A 16,521-nucleotide genomic window follows, 5' to 3' on the forward strand; every position below is an offset into this window, starting at 1 on the left:
TATCCGTTGTTTTCTCGTTTTAAAATCTAGAGATTTTTGTAATCGATTCATGACATTGGATTCTAAAGGTAAGCCGATGGCTGATGCATTGAATTTGATGCTGATATTTAGAGTGATTATGAGATGATGATGATGATGATGATAGGATGATGATAGGATGATGATGATGGTAGGATGATGATGATGGTGATGATGATGATGATGATGATGATGATGATGATGATGATGATGATGATGATGATGATGATGATGATGATGATGATGATGATGATGATGATGATGATGATGATGATGATGATGATGATGATGATGATGATGAGGAGGAGGATGATGGATGACAATAATAATAATGATGTTGATTATGATGATGATGATTGATTTTGATGATGATATGATGATGATGAGATGTTGGTGATTATGATGATGATGATGATGGTGATGATGATGATGACAAAGCTGATCCAGAGTAGGCCTATACTGATAAATGTGTCAAGTAACAAGTTATACATACTTGCCACAGTGCCAAGGTAGTCCCAGATACAGTTAATCATATATTAGCCTTGGTGAGAGGCTGAGAGCACTATATAGTCATCTTCAAAATCTCAATCGTTTGACACTTCAAAGTGTTTAATGAAATTAACTGTTTGACAGACTTCTTTGGTTGGATTGATGCGTGACACTAATCTGAAAATGTGGTATAGATCTATTCATATAGGTCTATACCTGGTAAAGTGGTAAAAATACGAAAATGAATATTATTTTGTGTGTTTTTTTAATCTCTCATCTTACAATCTGTAGGTTGGCACAGATGCTATTCCTTATCTGGTGAAAAGGAATGTGATGCGCCAGCTGCCATTGTCACTTGAAGCTGGGAATGAAGAGTCTTTCGGCACTGGAGCCATGTTGTGTGATGCCAAAGATACAAGACTTGATGTAAACCAGCTGGAAGAACTCAATGATCATGTGGTAGGTATTTACTAGCCTGATATTGCATATTATTACCAAGGGCATTAGTAAAGTTTATCTCCCTCGTGCTATTTTTTAACAGTCAGAAACACACGGGGCTGATGGCACATATAACCAAACTTTAAAGCCACATCGCAGGAACCCTGCAAGTGTCCTAAAAGGGAATTTGAACATAAATTCAACTAAATAACTGGAAATCTTTGTTCTGTTGGGTGAAAAGAAAAGAGGATCTGTATGGGCATGGATATGGGCAAGGCAGATGATTCAAATCTCTTTTGTACTGTAGTACTAACATTCTTCCAACATTGGTGTGTGTTGCCCTCAATAAGAGGGCCATTTAAATCAAAGATGGCTCTATCAGGTGTGATCTAAGTCTGCTTATAATACTGTTGCAGCATACAGTCTTTGATACAAGTATTATTGATGTGCAATTTTAAAGGGATGCTCCAGGCTGAAGATAAATAATAGAGTAAAATTCACAGAGCAAAATGCTGAAAATTTGATCAAAAATCGGATAACAATTAACGAATTTATTGAATTTTAAAGACTTGCATTATTCTGAAGAAACAGTTCACGGCATGTCTTCATGAATATTCATTAGGTGAGCTGATGATGTCATATGCCCATTTGTTCTTTTGTATTTTATTGTATGAAATTAGGTTAACCGGTATTCAAAAAAATTTCTACCAAGAACTAAAACAATTGGAATGACAACAGATTAAGTACATTAGTTATTTATTGCTGCAACTTATTTCATCATAATGGAGTCGCATCATTTACACATACGTATGAAAAAATTAAACAATCATGATTTCATGTAATAACATAAGAAAAAGGAATGTGGGGATGTGACATCATCAGCCCCCCCTAATGAATATTCATGAAGCTGTGCATATAACTGTTTTCACAAAATGTTGCTATACTACATGTATATCAAAATTCATTAACTTTGTTATTTGTTATCCAATTTTGATGAAAATTTCAGCATTTTGCTCTGTGAATTTTACTCTATTTATTTAGATATAAATATCTTCAGCCTGGAGCATCCCTATAAGGAGAGTGTACTGTCTAGTAAAACACCCAGGATTTTGGTATAAGTCACTTGTTCTTGGAGGTAAATCAAATGACAGTCCAAAAATGATCATGCCAATTATTTTGGCTGAACAGATTACAGTTTATTCAAGAAACTGTCAAAGTTCTGCAAATTTTATTCTTTTTTAAATTGTTTTTTTTTTTTTGTGTTCAGACAGTGAAATCTTCAATTGAAGAGCTCCAGTGTGAGAGTTGTCAGTTTGAGTATCATATCATTCACAGTGCAAGCTACAATGTTCCAGTACTATACTTCACAGCATGTAAATCAGGTATGTGTTTTCATCCGGGGAGGGGGGGGTAGGGGAAAAATAATTACACAGGGCTGTTGGGGGGTGTTGCAGTAATCATTTAAAATGATGTATACAAGCAGCAGAGAAATAGGAGAGAAAGTATGGGTGATAGAGGGCTGGGTTATGAATCTGTTCAAGTCACTATCCTGAATGTTTATACTGTTTAACACAAATTGGTAATCTTGCCACCCTACACCCCCCCCCCCCCCCCCCCCCCCTGTGTGAAAGACCCTAGCACCACCCCTGATTTTGATCACTTTGTTTATTTGTCACACTCTCAACCTTTGGAAGTAGTTTAGATGGGGGAAATTATATTTTTTTCCTGCAGAGCCCTTTGAAAATTACAGCAGATGATGAAGTACATATCATTTGTCCATTTATAAGGCAACAAGTAAGAAACAATTGTGAAATTAATTGTTTCTGAAAAGGAGAATTCAATCCAAATAGAAAATTGTTTTTAGAGGAAACAGAAAAATCAGACAAGCAGATGTGTGAAATAGTGAACTATATCAGACAAACAATATGAAAGACATTATTTTATTGATAAGTTGTTCCAAAATGTAATCTTTATACCTATGCAGACTTCACATGGGTTGCATTGGTGATTTCATACCGAAATAGGTTAGTTATCGTAGGTACTACTTGTTTGCTTCAAAACACAAAATGGCTCAAATGTATCTTTTCTCAAAAGTTTTATTTCAAATTATATTTTTTCTTGATGAGGACATAAAACAATATGCTGTGTTGCATGTTGATTACTGCCCCAGGGTAAGAGGTATTTATCTGAACACCATAAATCCCTGATAATCAAGTACACAGCCCAGGGCAGAGTTGTCCCTACCTCGTTAATTTTCATTTGCTAATTGCCAATTTGAAATTTATGGTCTTAGTGATCTCATTTAAAAACAACCATTAATTTCTTATTGCTTGTCAGAGACCTGTTGCACAATGCTTATCAATCATAGAACAGTTTTTTATGACTGATTGCATTGACTACAGTGCATAATTAATCGTAAATCAAGGGTACGATTAATCGTGAATCAAGCGTACTATTAATCGTGAATCAAGCATACAATTAATCGCTAACCTTTGTGTTACGGGACCCCGATTTCTTCTCCATTTTGCAGACGGTAAGCTTCTGACCTTAGATGAGGTTTGGGGTCAAGTACCAGGATCATATCAGGAAAGATTGAGACACCAGAGATGGACGTTCATAACCCAACAGGTGGGTCATTCATAAAGCTAAATCGACTTCATGAACGACTGGTGATCCTTTCTTGTGGTAAATAATACACACTAGATTTTCGTAGGTGTTGATTTAGTTCCTAAGAAAGGGTCACCAGTCGTTCGTATAGTCACTTGTAACTTACAGTTTTATGAAACCAGACTTTGCCAGACAAAAATCTGACTACTCCTTCATGGAATGTTCTTCTGAATCTCAGTCTATAGATTTATCAACTAGACTACAACATATTTTCATAAAGTAATCATTTCAAGTAATGGGGATTGCAAAAAAATTGTGATCATTTGCTACTCATCAAACTCTACAAATAAATCACAAATTTTTTGCAATTAACTGCAAATTGTCAATTGATGAATAGTCTGTTTATTGAAACGGAAAATATGAATTTATTTCTTTGAGTAAAAAGTTATCTAGCTTTCAATTTAAATTCAGAATTGATTGCAGGTTCATTTCCAGTGACACATCCTAATTTGTTTCATTTGAACAGGAGCATCCCCTTCTTGGAAGGCCCTTCTTTCAGCTACACCCTTGCCGAACAGCAGATCTAATGAAGTCTGTTGTACCACATCATAAAGGGTAAATACATGTATAAGCTAAGAAATCTCTTTTGACATTTCATTGCCTGGGTGGCAGAAGTGCGGGAGATTGCATGTGTGCGGCAATTTTCAATTGGTGCACAGCTGACAATAGAGTTACCAACCACTACCCAATGATCCCATTATGTTTTTTTCTTAGAAAATGCTATTTAATTTTTTTGGCAAAAAGAAGCTGCTGAAAACTGCTTATCTAATAAAAGAGAGCCAATGGAGTAAATTAGAAAGTCAAAAAGGGGCCTAAGCTTTCGATCCTAGCAGAATCTTCGTCGGAGGCAAAATGACAAACATATAAAGTGGAACAACCATAATATAGACCACAAACAAGCTACAGCAACACTAGAAACAAGGAGACAAAAGGGGCATTAGTGAGTAGAGAAGACCAATCAGGTTAGTGAAGGGGATGAAAGAAAAGGAGTAGGCAGACACAAAGGGAAGTTAGTGTAAGGCCAGTAAATTTTTTTAATTTTTTTGTTAAACTTGTTTTTCATTGAGAGAAGTCATCTCTTGACTCTATACGTCTTTTTAAAAATAAAACTTGTACAAGTATAGGCAATTGCCTTGGATAAATGTAATTTCAAGTAAATTTCAGCTCTCAAGTAAAAATATTATATGTATTTTTTTTCAATCATAACAATATGAACCAATGTCTTTAATCATTTTTTTAAAGGTCAAGTCCACCCGAGAAAAAATATTGATTGGAATCAATAGAGAAAAATCAAACAAGAATAATGCTGAAAGTTTCATCAAAATCGGATGTTAAATAAGAAGGTTAAGATATTTCAAAGTTTTGCTTATTTTTCAGAAAATAGTTATATGCACAATTCATTGATATGCTATGAGAGAGTTGATGATGTCCCTCACTATTTCTTTTGTTTTTTATTGTTTGAAATGATACAATATTTCAATTTTTGCTGGTTTGACAGTAAGGACCATGTTAAAACAATGGTAGTTCCACATGTTCAGGGAGGAAGAAATCTTTGTTTCATAGGAGAATGAGGAGAAAATTAGAATATTTCATGTGATATAATACAAAAGAAATAGTTAGTGAGTGATGTCATCAGTCCCCTCATTCGCATACCGACCGGGATGTGCATATAACTGTTTTGTGAAATTAAGCAAAGTTTTAAAATGTCATAACTTTCTAATTTTACATCCGATTTTAATGAAAGTTTTAGTGTTATGATTGTTGGATTTTTCTTTTTATTTAAATCAACTTTTTATTGGGGTGGACTTGTCATTTAAGTCCAGATCAACTTTGGCCTTGGTCTACCTCTCTGCTAAAATTTGGGTAGCCAAAAATGTCAAAATTTTGTTTACATTGTATGTTTTGTTTTAGGACAATTATAAATGATTTCAGTGTGAAATAAACTCATATTTTTAGAAGTTTGTGTCATGATAAACTGCAATTTAGACCAGAGTTTGAATTTAACATGAGTTCAGAATACAGCCAATGCTCTTTAATCAAAGCCTGTCTGTATTAAGCGCTATATAAATGTTGCATATTATTATTTTATTATTACATAAGAGGTTTTGGGATAAGTATATACATGTATCTTCAAATTCTGTATTTCTTTTGGAGATTTACATATAACCTCTATTTGTACCTCAGGAACTATGTTGTTACATGGCTGAGTTCTGTTGGGCCTGTGGTGGGTCTAGAATTACCGCTTGCCTTCGCTGACCTCTGCCAAGCAAGATGAGATCACATGCAGCTATTGCAGATACTACCAGTAGGTTGTGGACCAACTCTAGTCCAAAGATAGCTAACTGCGGAGCTCAATTGTGGACCAGAGGAATGATGAATAAATTTTAGAATGACCGCTTGCCTTTGCAGACCTCGGTCAAGCAAGATGAGACATCATGAAGCTAATGCAGAGACTAGCAGGAGCCATCTTGTGGACCAACTTATGGACCAACTTTAGTCCAAAGATGGCTTATTGCAGAGCTCAGTTGTGGACTTCCACCGGAGGAATGAAGAACAAACATTGGACCTCGTTCATCTGAATTTGGACCAACGAGAACTCAAAGATGGATACAGACTTTCTCTTTCCCTGCATTGGACTCTCTGTAGGCCCATTAAAAAAAATATGTGGTGGATATTCTGTTCAAGTTGATATGGACCATCTTCACAGACACCTTCTTAGATTTTGACCAATACTATTTCATTTGCATTTTAAATATTGATTAGAACAGTAGAGGGTAGTATACTGGTATGGTTCTATTCAATGGTAGAGTTGCAGTCAATACAACTCCTACAGTTAAACACAACTTGATTTCCAACCAATCAGAAGCCTGTATTTAAGTAGGACATGTGATGAAGTTTTAGAGTTGTTTGATTGAACGATGGACCCGTTATCGGTAGACCAGGGAATTATTTTTCTTTCTCTTACATGAATGAGGATTTTGTTTAAAAACAAGGGGTTACTAGTTTGATTGGATGCTATACCCAAAGGGTTTTTATTTTTATTCCCATGATTCTAGTCTGAGAAATTGATTGAACCATGGACCTGTTATTGGTAGACCAGGGAATAATTTTTCTTGCTAAAAAAATTTGATTTATATCTTCTTCGGTCATAAGAGAAAAAGCACTCCACTAAGTTCTGTAGTCCTATAATCTGCTACACTCAAGACTTTTTAGTAGCAGTCTCAAGAAAAATGTGGAGCAAATTACAGTGCGATACCAGGAAAATTATTTCCTGTGGACATTTGTTCATAGAGATTATGCTTGTCAGCGTAACATACATGTTTCCTTTGGTTGATGTCTCACATGTTTCACCACCAATGAGAATCCAAATCATGATTTTATAAATGATCAATGATGATACTCATGTGCAAGATAAATCACTGGAATCATGGAAAATCAATGTGCAGTTATGGTCTGTAATCAGTTTCCGTTCAATTAGTTTTGTCATGAAAAACATGTTGGTACATGTACATGATAAGGGTTTATTTCTATAAATTTCTGTGATTTTAAAACAGTTTCTTCTAATTTCATCACGATATTCCAGAGTTTAGAAGGATTAAGATCATTCTTTTCTAATAGCTGAATAAGGATATATTGATGTACGAATACTTGCCAATCAGTATTACATCTGCCTTGCTAGATTCTATTTCATAAAGCACACCATGTAAATAATCTGGATAGGGACTAAAAGTTATGAATTTCATCATCTAAAATACGAAACTTGCGTAAAAGCATCTATGGCTTACACCCAGTTATTATTAGATTGGATGATAGATCTGAAAATATGACAGGGCCCCATCTTACAAAGAGTTACAATTGATCCAATCAATCTTAACTATGGAAATCCATCAGTATCATAATTTTCTGTTCAGAAAATTTGCACGAAGTCCTTTGAAAACAAAGAGAAGCACACTAAATTTATAAGAAATCAATGAATGTATGAATATACAGCATATCTAGAAAATATTTTGAACAAACATGCATTTTAGATGTTGATGGCCATCTATAGTTGTGGTTGATCGGATCAATTGCAATTCTTTGTAAGACGGGGCCCAGTTATCAACTAATGGGAATCAACACGATTGATAATCTGATTTTGTACCCAAGAAAGGATCACCAATTATTCTATGAAGTCTAGCTTAATAAGATCATCTGGGTCAGTCTAGCTTGATCAGCTACACAAAATTGTACGCAAAGAAACCAGTGTGGAGTGTGATGTCAAACAAGATTAAGGAATCAAAATGTCTATTTTCGTCCTTGGAGGCATTTCACAAAGATCCTTAAAATAGCACTTAGATTCCCAGTAGCAAGGGTTAAATAAAGCATTACCCTAATCATTGGATGTTCCACATTATTTGATCAATGAGACCAAGGAGATATCTCCTTGATGAGACTAATCGTGGAATTACATATTGTGTGTTGGCACTTAAGCAAGACTTTAGTCTGACTAAATCTTTTGTGATCAAACTGACAGATCTGTGCCCCAGTAACAAAGCTTAGCAATGATCGTAATTCTCTTTTTTTTTACAACTGATTGCATTGACTACAATGTACAACTATTCATGAAAATCAAGTACAACTATTCATGAAAATCAAGGGTACGATTAATCGTTAAACTTTGCGTTACTGGACCATGGGGTCTGTTTCATAAAATATTTACAACTGTTGTAACTTTGCCTAAATGGTAATTACCATGGTAGCAGGGCTAATCAGCCAATCATAATCGTGATTGTCATGTTAGCATGTTAGTAATGGCAAAGTTACACTCGTAACCCTTCATTGGCATTTAACATTATCTTTTTAAGTTTTATTGCACCCTTTTTCATGTTGCAGGGCTTGACAGATGTTTAAAAGAAAAAAAAACAATACAAAACTCTGAATCTTTTCTTAGATCTTTACTTCTTTAATATCAAATGCATTTTTCTTACAAAAAAATGTACAAACTTACATCGTATTATAAAATTACTTTTACAAGTCTCCAAAAGAATTAATGAAATTCTTCTAGGCTTGTACAGTTATTCAAAACCTTGCACGACCTTGAATATCATCCCCAATGTGTAATTGAGATTTATTCATACTTGCCAGCCCCTGACAATAACAAATTCTCTTATGAAATGAGCACTTTTACATAATTTACATTTGTGAACATAAAATCAAATAAGCATTATTTACCCCTTCTAGAACATTTTGATAAAAATCTGATCGGATTTTAGCCAAGCACCGTATTTGAGTATTTAATTATTGTCCCCTTTCAAGCAAAGTTCCCGTACCAGCTTTTGTCAACTAAGGGGGTGTTGCAAGAAAATTTTTGCAAATATATTCTGTGCAATTTTACAACTGATAGATCAACGTTAGCTGTAGCAAATCAGATTAAACTTCTTGTTTCAAGGAGCAGATTAGCAATCAATCACTAATTTGCAATTAACTACAAGACATATGATTGATTAGGGACCAAAAATAGACTTGCAATTGATCACAAGTTTCTTGCAACACCCCATTAGACTGATAAATTGATGTGGAAATGAGGAATGAAAAATAAGTCTTTTCCTTTGAACCCTCCCAAGTTGGATAGAGGTAATAGGGATGTCTGAGTTTTACAGCACTTTAAAACAAATTTCTTGTCTGAAACGGCTTAGTCTATATTGAGGCAATATTTTAATATCATATACCGCCCTGAACATGCATATTTGGTTGTCTACATGTACTTGAGGTGTTTTATAAACAAAATATGGAAGGAAGAATGAAGTATGCCTGACAAAAAACTAATTTATGTACTGACATAGCGACTCACAACCTGGCTCATTGCACAGTGAAATGACCCATTGAAAGTGATTTTGCGCTTAAGAACCCCCCCCCCCCCACTTAACCTTTCCCTCCCCCATTTTAGCCAACATATGACAGGTTACAATTTTTAAGCCAAAAGGGGTTTCATCAAAATGGCCAAGTCTTTCCATGGTCAAGATGAGGAAAAACTTGACAGTATTTGTTGAATAATTATTATTACATCATATTACTAATATTCTTATAACTTCTCTCATGAACTAGACTAGTCACAGAATAAATACAGTGCCACATGCACATTATTTCATCTTGCTTTGTCATATCTTGTTAGATTCGTTTGCATTCTTCATTGTAGATAATAAGATTGAATGAAGTGCTGAATCATGTCTAGGGGGGTGTTGCAAGAAAATATTTGCAATCTTTTGCAAATTTTCTGTTGCAATTTTACAATTGAATGATCACTTTTAACTATAGCAAATCAGATTACGCTCCTTGTTTCTTGGAGCAGATAAGCGATTGGTCGCAAATTTGCAATTAATTGCACAGCATATGCTTGATTTCGGGAACGAAAATAGACTTGCAATTGATCGCAAGTTCCTTGCAATGCCCCATAGGAGTGCTAATCCTCCAAGAGAAGGTTAGAAATTGAATTTCAATATTGTGTGAAAGCTGACGTAAAGAAAATACCAACGTCTTGATACTCTCACATAAAATTTGTTACAGGCAACAGCACTACAATTCATGTTTGTGGTGATGCTGCTTGTTTTCTCATAAAACATTGGAATCGGATTCCATCAGACGAATTCCATCATTACTGACCAAGGCCTCATCGAAAGCAATAGCATCATAATCTTTACAAGGGATGATTTGCAGAAGTCTGCTTCTTTACTAAAATGATCAAAGTACCTAGGAACATGTCCATCTTGCCAAGTTCTTTTGAATTCTTTCCAAAATGTTGGTCCAGTAAAAGAAAACCGGCGGGAACCGCTGATTTTTTGGTAGTCAACGGGCAAGTCCTTTCCAAAGTATAGTTCAATTAGAGGGATTGTATCATCAACCATATTAGGATGTTCACAATACCCTCATCAGGCTTTGACAGGTTTGTGAGGCAAACACAAGAGGGTGCTCTATCTTGGTCTGTTGATTTGCATCCTGTCCAGACGGTTCTGTAGGTCTGTGAAGCTATCAAGGTAGGACTGTATAACGTGAGGTCTCCCAGGAGTAGCCTCCAGCTCTACCTTGTAGCTTGCGATGGCATCCAGTGTGGAGTTGATGAACAGACGCCTAGAATGGAAATCAATTACATATTGTATTAACCCATAGCTATATATAACTTTACAACAGTTTTTTTTTAATCAAAACAATTTCACTCCTAAAATTGGCAATAATTTTAACATTTCCACCCACTTGCACCATTTGAAGAAAAAAAAACCACATACATATAGTATGAATCAAAACGAAATAATCACACAATTAAGATTGAGTGTGAATTTGAGTTTTTTCAGATGTGTATCAATCAGATTGAAATTTGCACATTTGAATTCAAACAATGATGGCATATTTCCATTGCACTTTATTACCAGTAATAAAACAATTATTTCTGAACACACTCCACATGCTAGTTATCAAATCCAGCATCGAAAGATACTACCAAAGTAAAGCCTAGGTTACACCAGAACCAAATCAGCTGCGAATTCACGTATTCGGGAGAATTCTGTTCTCCCTCCCGGAATTTGAAGAAATTCTAGAGGGATTTGGGAACATTCTTAGACAGATTTGACTTGTTTTGAAATGTTCAAAACCCAGCAAAATACCCTCCAAAATACTCTCAAATGTCTTCACATGTCATTCAGGCCACATTAAGGATGTATTCGCATGGAATTTGGTTGGATTCTGGGCAGTCGATTCTTGGTGATTCTGCTCTGATTCGGGACCTATGTTGCATAATTTTGGAACCGCATACCCGGGGGTCGCAACTTTGGTCTCAAAAGTTGCGCGAGACTTGAAAGTAAAAAAATATTGAGTAGCAGATTTATCACAAAAATGACTCAGCCCCCCCCCCCCCCAGTCTTATCAAAGTTAAGGCTTTTTGTGATCATAATAATCTTGGTGACATAGAATTTAAAACAATGGATTGAAACGCAAAGAAATACACAAAATATTGGAGAAAAACAATAAAATAAGAGATAACGACTTACCTATCATGAACTGGTACAAGAGCGGCATTATCAGAGAATGTTGAGAGAAGAGATGCGATGACACGCAACATGTGCTGAGGATTACGAGACGTATGCCAGAATGGATCCTAACCATAAACAAAATACATGTTAGAGTAGCACTGTAGAAGAGAATTTACATTTTCAACAATTTTTCTGGATAAGACTATATTCTGTTTTTTTTAATGAAATAAGTCTTCATAATGACATTACATCGAGAATTTCTCATCAAACTTACCCCTCCCTACGGTATGGGCTTATGCTTACCTTGGCTCTGAAGTGTCTGTCATAGACACTGTAGTTTAGGAAGAGGTACACCCACATGATCTGACATAGCACCCCCACCCCTCCAGGTACCACTCGAGGCTTATTCTCACCTTGGCTCTGAAGTGTCTGTCATAGACACTGTGTAGTTTAGGAAGAGGTACACCCACATGATCTGACATAGCACCCCCACCCCTCCGGGTACCACTCGAGGCTTATTCTTACCTTGGCTCTGAAGTGTCTGTCATACACACTGTGTAGTTTAGGAAGAGGTACACCCACATCCAGCATAGCCTTGAACACCCAGGATTCATTCCATTCCAATTCACAGCTTTTCTTCTCAAGGTACAAAACCAAGAAATCTGAAAGATCATCAAGAGGAATACATGAAAGAATTGTGTTAACAACATTCTAATGGAAAGGAGAGAAATAATAGAAATAAATGTACATATACAGAGTCTCTTAATGATATCAAATGATTATCATAACTTCTCAAATGTTGTCTTTTCTAAATTCAAGTCTTACAGGGACTTCCTTGCCAGAGCATACTCAAGGACACATGAATGGGCATGCTCGTACAGAACTGATCTGCCACTTCGAGGGAATAGTACAACTCACTATTGTAAGGCAGCTATCTGTGTCCTGAAAGATCACATCCTAGCAAGGACAAAGTCCTTTAGAACATAAAACCTCATATTTTGGGGGTAAATGAAAGTTAAGGCTATGTGAAGAATACATTTCAGGTGACTTTTTATTATCATTTTTATATAAACTTTATATGAATGTCAGATTCCACATTCTATTCCAACATCAGTAATAAAGCAGACAAACTTTTCCATCCATTTCCCACTGTGATACAATTCCGGTATGCACATGATCATTCACTGAGCAGCGATATCAGGATGCAGAGAGGTTTCAAACGTATGTAGTGGGAAAAAAGATAATTTATTGGATTTTTCTTTGATTTTCCTGATTTCACTGTACTGGTATTTATTTATAACTTAAAAACTCGCTGAATTCACAAAAGAAGGGTTTGGTGAATCAGAAGTGAGATGGCACAAAGCATGCTATTCTAGTCTTATGCTAAGAAAGTAAATTAGACAGATTCACGAAAGGAAAATACACATTCCTTGCTCAACACAAACTACAATAAGTTACGAAAAGACTGGACTGGCAAAGATGTATTTTGTACTAAACATGCAAAATCTTTCAAAAATGAACTAACTTCAAATAAGAGCTTGTCGAATCAGAAGTTAGATGGCACTAAGCATGCTATTCTAGTCTTATGCTAAGAAAGTAAAATAGACGGATTCAAGAAAGCAAAATAGACGTTCCTTGCTCAAAACAAACTACAAGAATGAACTCCATCAAAAAGTAAAGACATCTTTATGAAAGCCAAAAGTGATCCTGACTTAAGGATGAGGTTGTGTGGGGTCACCGATCTGATATCAGCATCAGGTACATACCACCTGAGGTGCTTGGTGACCTTTGAACGTAAAGCCTCAAAATACGATTGTAAAAAGAGTATGCAAGGCGTTTGGTTGATGAACACCTGAAAAAAATGTGCAAAGAGCTTTCTACAGGTCTTTCTAAAGGAAATGTTTATCTGATGGCTGATGTCTGGGAAAGTTTCAGGGTTTCCTGCATAGATATGGGTATTAACTAATCCATCAAGGCATCAGAGTTGGAAATCAACATTCTATGAAGCTATTCAGTTGGCAATTGGAAGAATGGCCAATTATGTAACGGATACTTTCTCAAGAGTCACTGCTCATGCTTACATCAGAGGCACCGAAGTAGGAAATCAACATTCTATGAAGCAATTCAGTTGGCAATTGGAAGAATGGCCAATCATGTAATGGATGCTTTCTCAAGAGTCACTGCTCATGCTTACAAAAGAGGCACCGGAGTAGGAAATCAACATGCTATGAAGCAATTCAGTTGGCAATTGGAAGAATGGCCAATTATATAATGAATGATTTCTAAAGAGTCACTGCTAATATACCCAGGAGAACTATGTTATCTCACAATGTCTGACAAAGTCCTGCCAAATTTTTTTTCAACCGAGTCCAGCCACCATTCTGAAACTCCAATGAGAGTCACGGCAACAGAAAGTGCATGTCAAGAGCTAATGGGGATATCATTGTCTGACTCCATCTTTCAACCAAGGATTGTGGCCTGAAGCACAGCCATGAGAAACTATGTCATCTCAAATTGTCTGACAAATTCCTGCCAAAAATTGTTTTCATCTGATTCTGACTCTAGCAACGATTCTGAAACTCAAATGATAGGCATGGCATCAGAAAATGCATGTCAAGAGCTTGTAGGGAAATCACTGTCAGACTAATGTCTTTCAACAGAGGGTTGTGAATGGAATCCCAGCCATGGTAACTCATCCACTACCACTATTAAATACTGTTGTGGTTTTTCTATGCTTGACTTATAACATGCTACTTTACATGTCATTATACTGTTTATGTATATATTTGTATGAAAAATGAGAAATATGAATGTATCCTTGTATTGAAATGCATCATGTGTGTACTAAAATACATCAATGGAAAAATCACTGAAATATGAAAAAAAAGGTGGATGAAGCATCAAGCAATCTCTACGAAGTATTGCACAGGACATTGTATATGCTGTGTTGAGTAGACGGAAGCTCACTCCAAAGCATTTGGAGGTTTAAGTCTTGTCCTTAATCAGCCACTTCTTGATATCTTGCTGAGAGTCGTACCATTGGTATAGATACTGTAAGAAGAATCAACGCAAAAGTTGCAAATACCACTCTTGACAGTGTGGTAAAATGTGTACCACAGGGGCATGAGCGATAGCTCAAGCTCCGTAGTACCGAGGGATGGGGTTGGAGCAGAGAGAGTCTAGATCTATAGACTATACATCTCTATGGGTTGGAGGGTGTGGCTTGTCATGGAGTAGAAACATCCATCCCTGTGCACTCATCCATGCATGAGTGCTAAACAATGAGGAGTTCTGCATAGCCAGGCCTGCACCAAGATCTAATGATCACTTGGAGAGTCGGATATACCGCGCAGAGGACGTGTTTCAACTACTACAGTTTACTACAACTCCTCTACGTCCTTTCTCTGTACAATCCGGGTTTCTTCTTACCTCGACGATTCCTGAGCTGAATTTACAGAGGGATTAATAGGTAAGACATTATCATATTTTCTATAACAGGTACACCAAGAATGGTTGTGTGTATATTCCATCTGATATTATATATATGTTGCATGTTTGGAAACCCAACATTGCCTCAATCAATCTTATGAAGAGGTACTTTTGTATTATCATATTCCTGTCAGATTTGGGTGAATACAGTGCGTCCCAAAAAAAACTATACACTTTTGAAATGGCTGCCAAATAAAAAATGTAGCACTTTGGGGAAAAAGACATACATATATGGAAAGCCAATAAAGTCAACTTTCGAATGACACCAAAAAGTTGGAAAACTATTCAGGCTTGAGCGAGCACTGCCCACTGAAACAAAGGGTATGAAAATTAGGGTGGGCTGGAATTAGCCTTCCAATTTATGTCAGTTTTTGAGAGGCAGCAAATCCTTTAGAACTTGCAAAGTTAAGGGCGTTGTGATAAATTAATGATCAACCGTGACCAGTTTTGGTTGCATAAGCAAATTTTATAAATTATTCAATTGAACTTTAATGCATGAGTGAACACAAATTTCACTTTTTGGGCAGCATTTCAACTTTATTATTTGGATATCTTTTTGGGCAGCATTTCAACTTTATCATGTGGATTTCAGCAATGTGTTCATGGGAGTCGGGAGAATAGGGGGTGAGATAGGACTTAAGTGGGAGAAGTAGGTTGATGGAATAAGGCTCAACAGAACATTCAGCCCCTGCCCCCTCCCTCTTTCCCGCCCTCCCCTCCTGTTGAGAGACTAATGGCTATTGTCATGTACGCGTGAAGTCCAGAGCAGAATGTTGATTTAATGATTAATTCTGAATTGGGGCATCAACTTTTTCCTACCAATCATTTAATCAACAATTTATCAGTAAATCAACTCATTCAATGTGCAATGTGATCAATCAAACATTCATTTTTTTCAATTAATTATTTCATTAATCATCATAATCATTAAATTTCTAGGTAATCATTCAATAACAAAACTGACCATCAGCCACCGGTAACTTGGCAGTTATAAGTTTTGAATACGCTACAATCCAGGAAGTGAGACAGAGAGAGAGAGAGGGGGGGGCTGGGAAATGGTGGTTGAGAGGGGAGGGTACATATGACTTTTAATTTGTAATTTTTAAAGGACAAAAGGAAGAGGAATGCCCTTTTAACCAAGTCTTAGCATACCTCGCCCTCTTGCTTGTAACAGGTACCATCACATTACTCTGACTCTCACGAACACACTTCTGAGGTCCACAAGATGAATATGCTACACTAAAATTACAATTGCTGTTCACTCATGATTAAATTTCAATTTAGTAACTCATGCAATTTAGCAACTTATGAAATTTGCCTAAGAAACCAAAACTTATCTCACTCATTAATATAGCTTAGCAAGTTTCAAAGGACTAACCACTCAAAAAAAACTGTAAGGCTAATTCCTGCCCAGCCTAGC

The 16,521-nt window shown here is 36.2% G+C and overlaps 2 protein-coding genes across 3 annotated transcripts in view; one reads left to right on the forward strand and one right to left on the reverse strand.

Annotated features, from left to right (window-relative positions):
- Window positions 1-790: 790 nt before the first annotated feature.
- Window positions 791-9,751, forward strand: LOC129272116 (ubiquitin-like-conjugating enzyme ATG10). Of its 2 annotated transcripts, none has more exons than XM_064106325.1 (5): window positions 791-966; window positions 2,213-2,327; window positions 3,476-3,573; window positions 4,079-4,167; window positions 5,797-9,751. In XM_064106325.1, exons 1-5 carry the CDS (start codon window positions 841-843, stop codon window positions 5,885-5,887), a joined length of 519 nt encoding a protein of 172 aa, XP_063962395.1. In that variant the 5' UTR covers window positions 791-840; the 3' UTR covers window positions 5,888-9,751. The 2 variants fall into 2 exon arrangements, with proteins under 2 accessions (XP_063962395.1, XP_063962396.1); XM_064106326.1 differs by having other exon boundaries at window positions 6,022-9,744.
- LOC129272117 (nuclear pore complex protein Nup155-like) overlaps window positions 8,534-16,521 on the reverse strand; it is a 54,480-nt gene continuing 46,492 nt past the window's right edge. Inside the window, exons 32-34 of the mRNA XM_064106324.1 lie at window positions 12,138-12,274; window positions 11,631-11,737; window positions 8,534-10,716 (exon numbers count right to left, since the gene is read on the reverse strand). Coding sequence (XP_063962394.1) covers window positions 10,560-10,716; window positions 11,631-11,737; window positions 12,138-12,274 — 401 coding nt within the window. The 3' untranslated portion in view covers window positions 8,534-10,559. The remainder of the gene's footprint in view (window positions 10,717-11,630; window positions 11,738-12,137; window positions 12,275-16,521) is intronic.

Source organism: Lytechinus pictus, chromosome 11 (assembly GCF_037042905.1).
Source record: "Lytechinus pictus isolate F3 Inbred chromosome 11, Lp3.0, whole genome shotgun sequence".
Classification (NCBI taxonomy): Eukaryota; Metazoa; Echinodermata; class Echinoidea; order Temnopleuroida; family Toxopneustidae; genus Lytechinus; species Lytechinus pictus.

Coding starts and splice junctions, on each gene's coding strand:
- LOC129272116 (XM_064106325.1), top strand. CDS start 841: ATGCGCCAGCTGCCATTGTCACTTGAAGCTGGGAATGAAGAGTCTTTC. Junction 967..2,212: donor AAGAACTCAATGATCATGTG/GTAGGTATTTAC, acceptor TTTTGTGTTCAG/ACAGTGAAATCTTCAATTGA. Junction 2,328..3,475: donor CTTCACAGCATGTAAATCAG/GTATGTGTTTTC, acceptor TCCATTTTGCAG/ACGGTAAGCTTCTGACCTTA.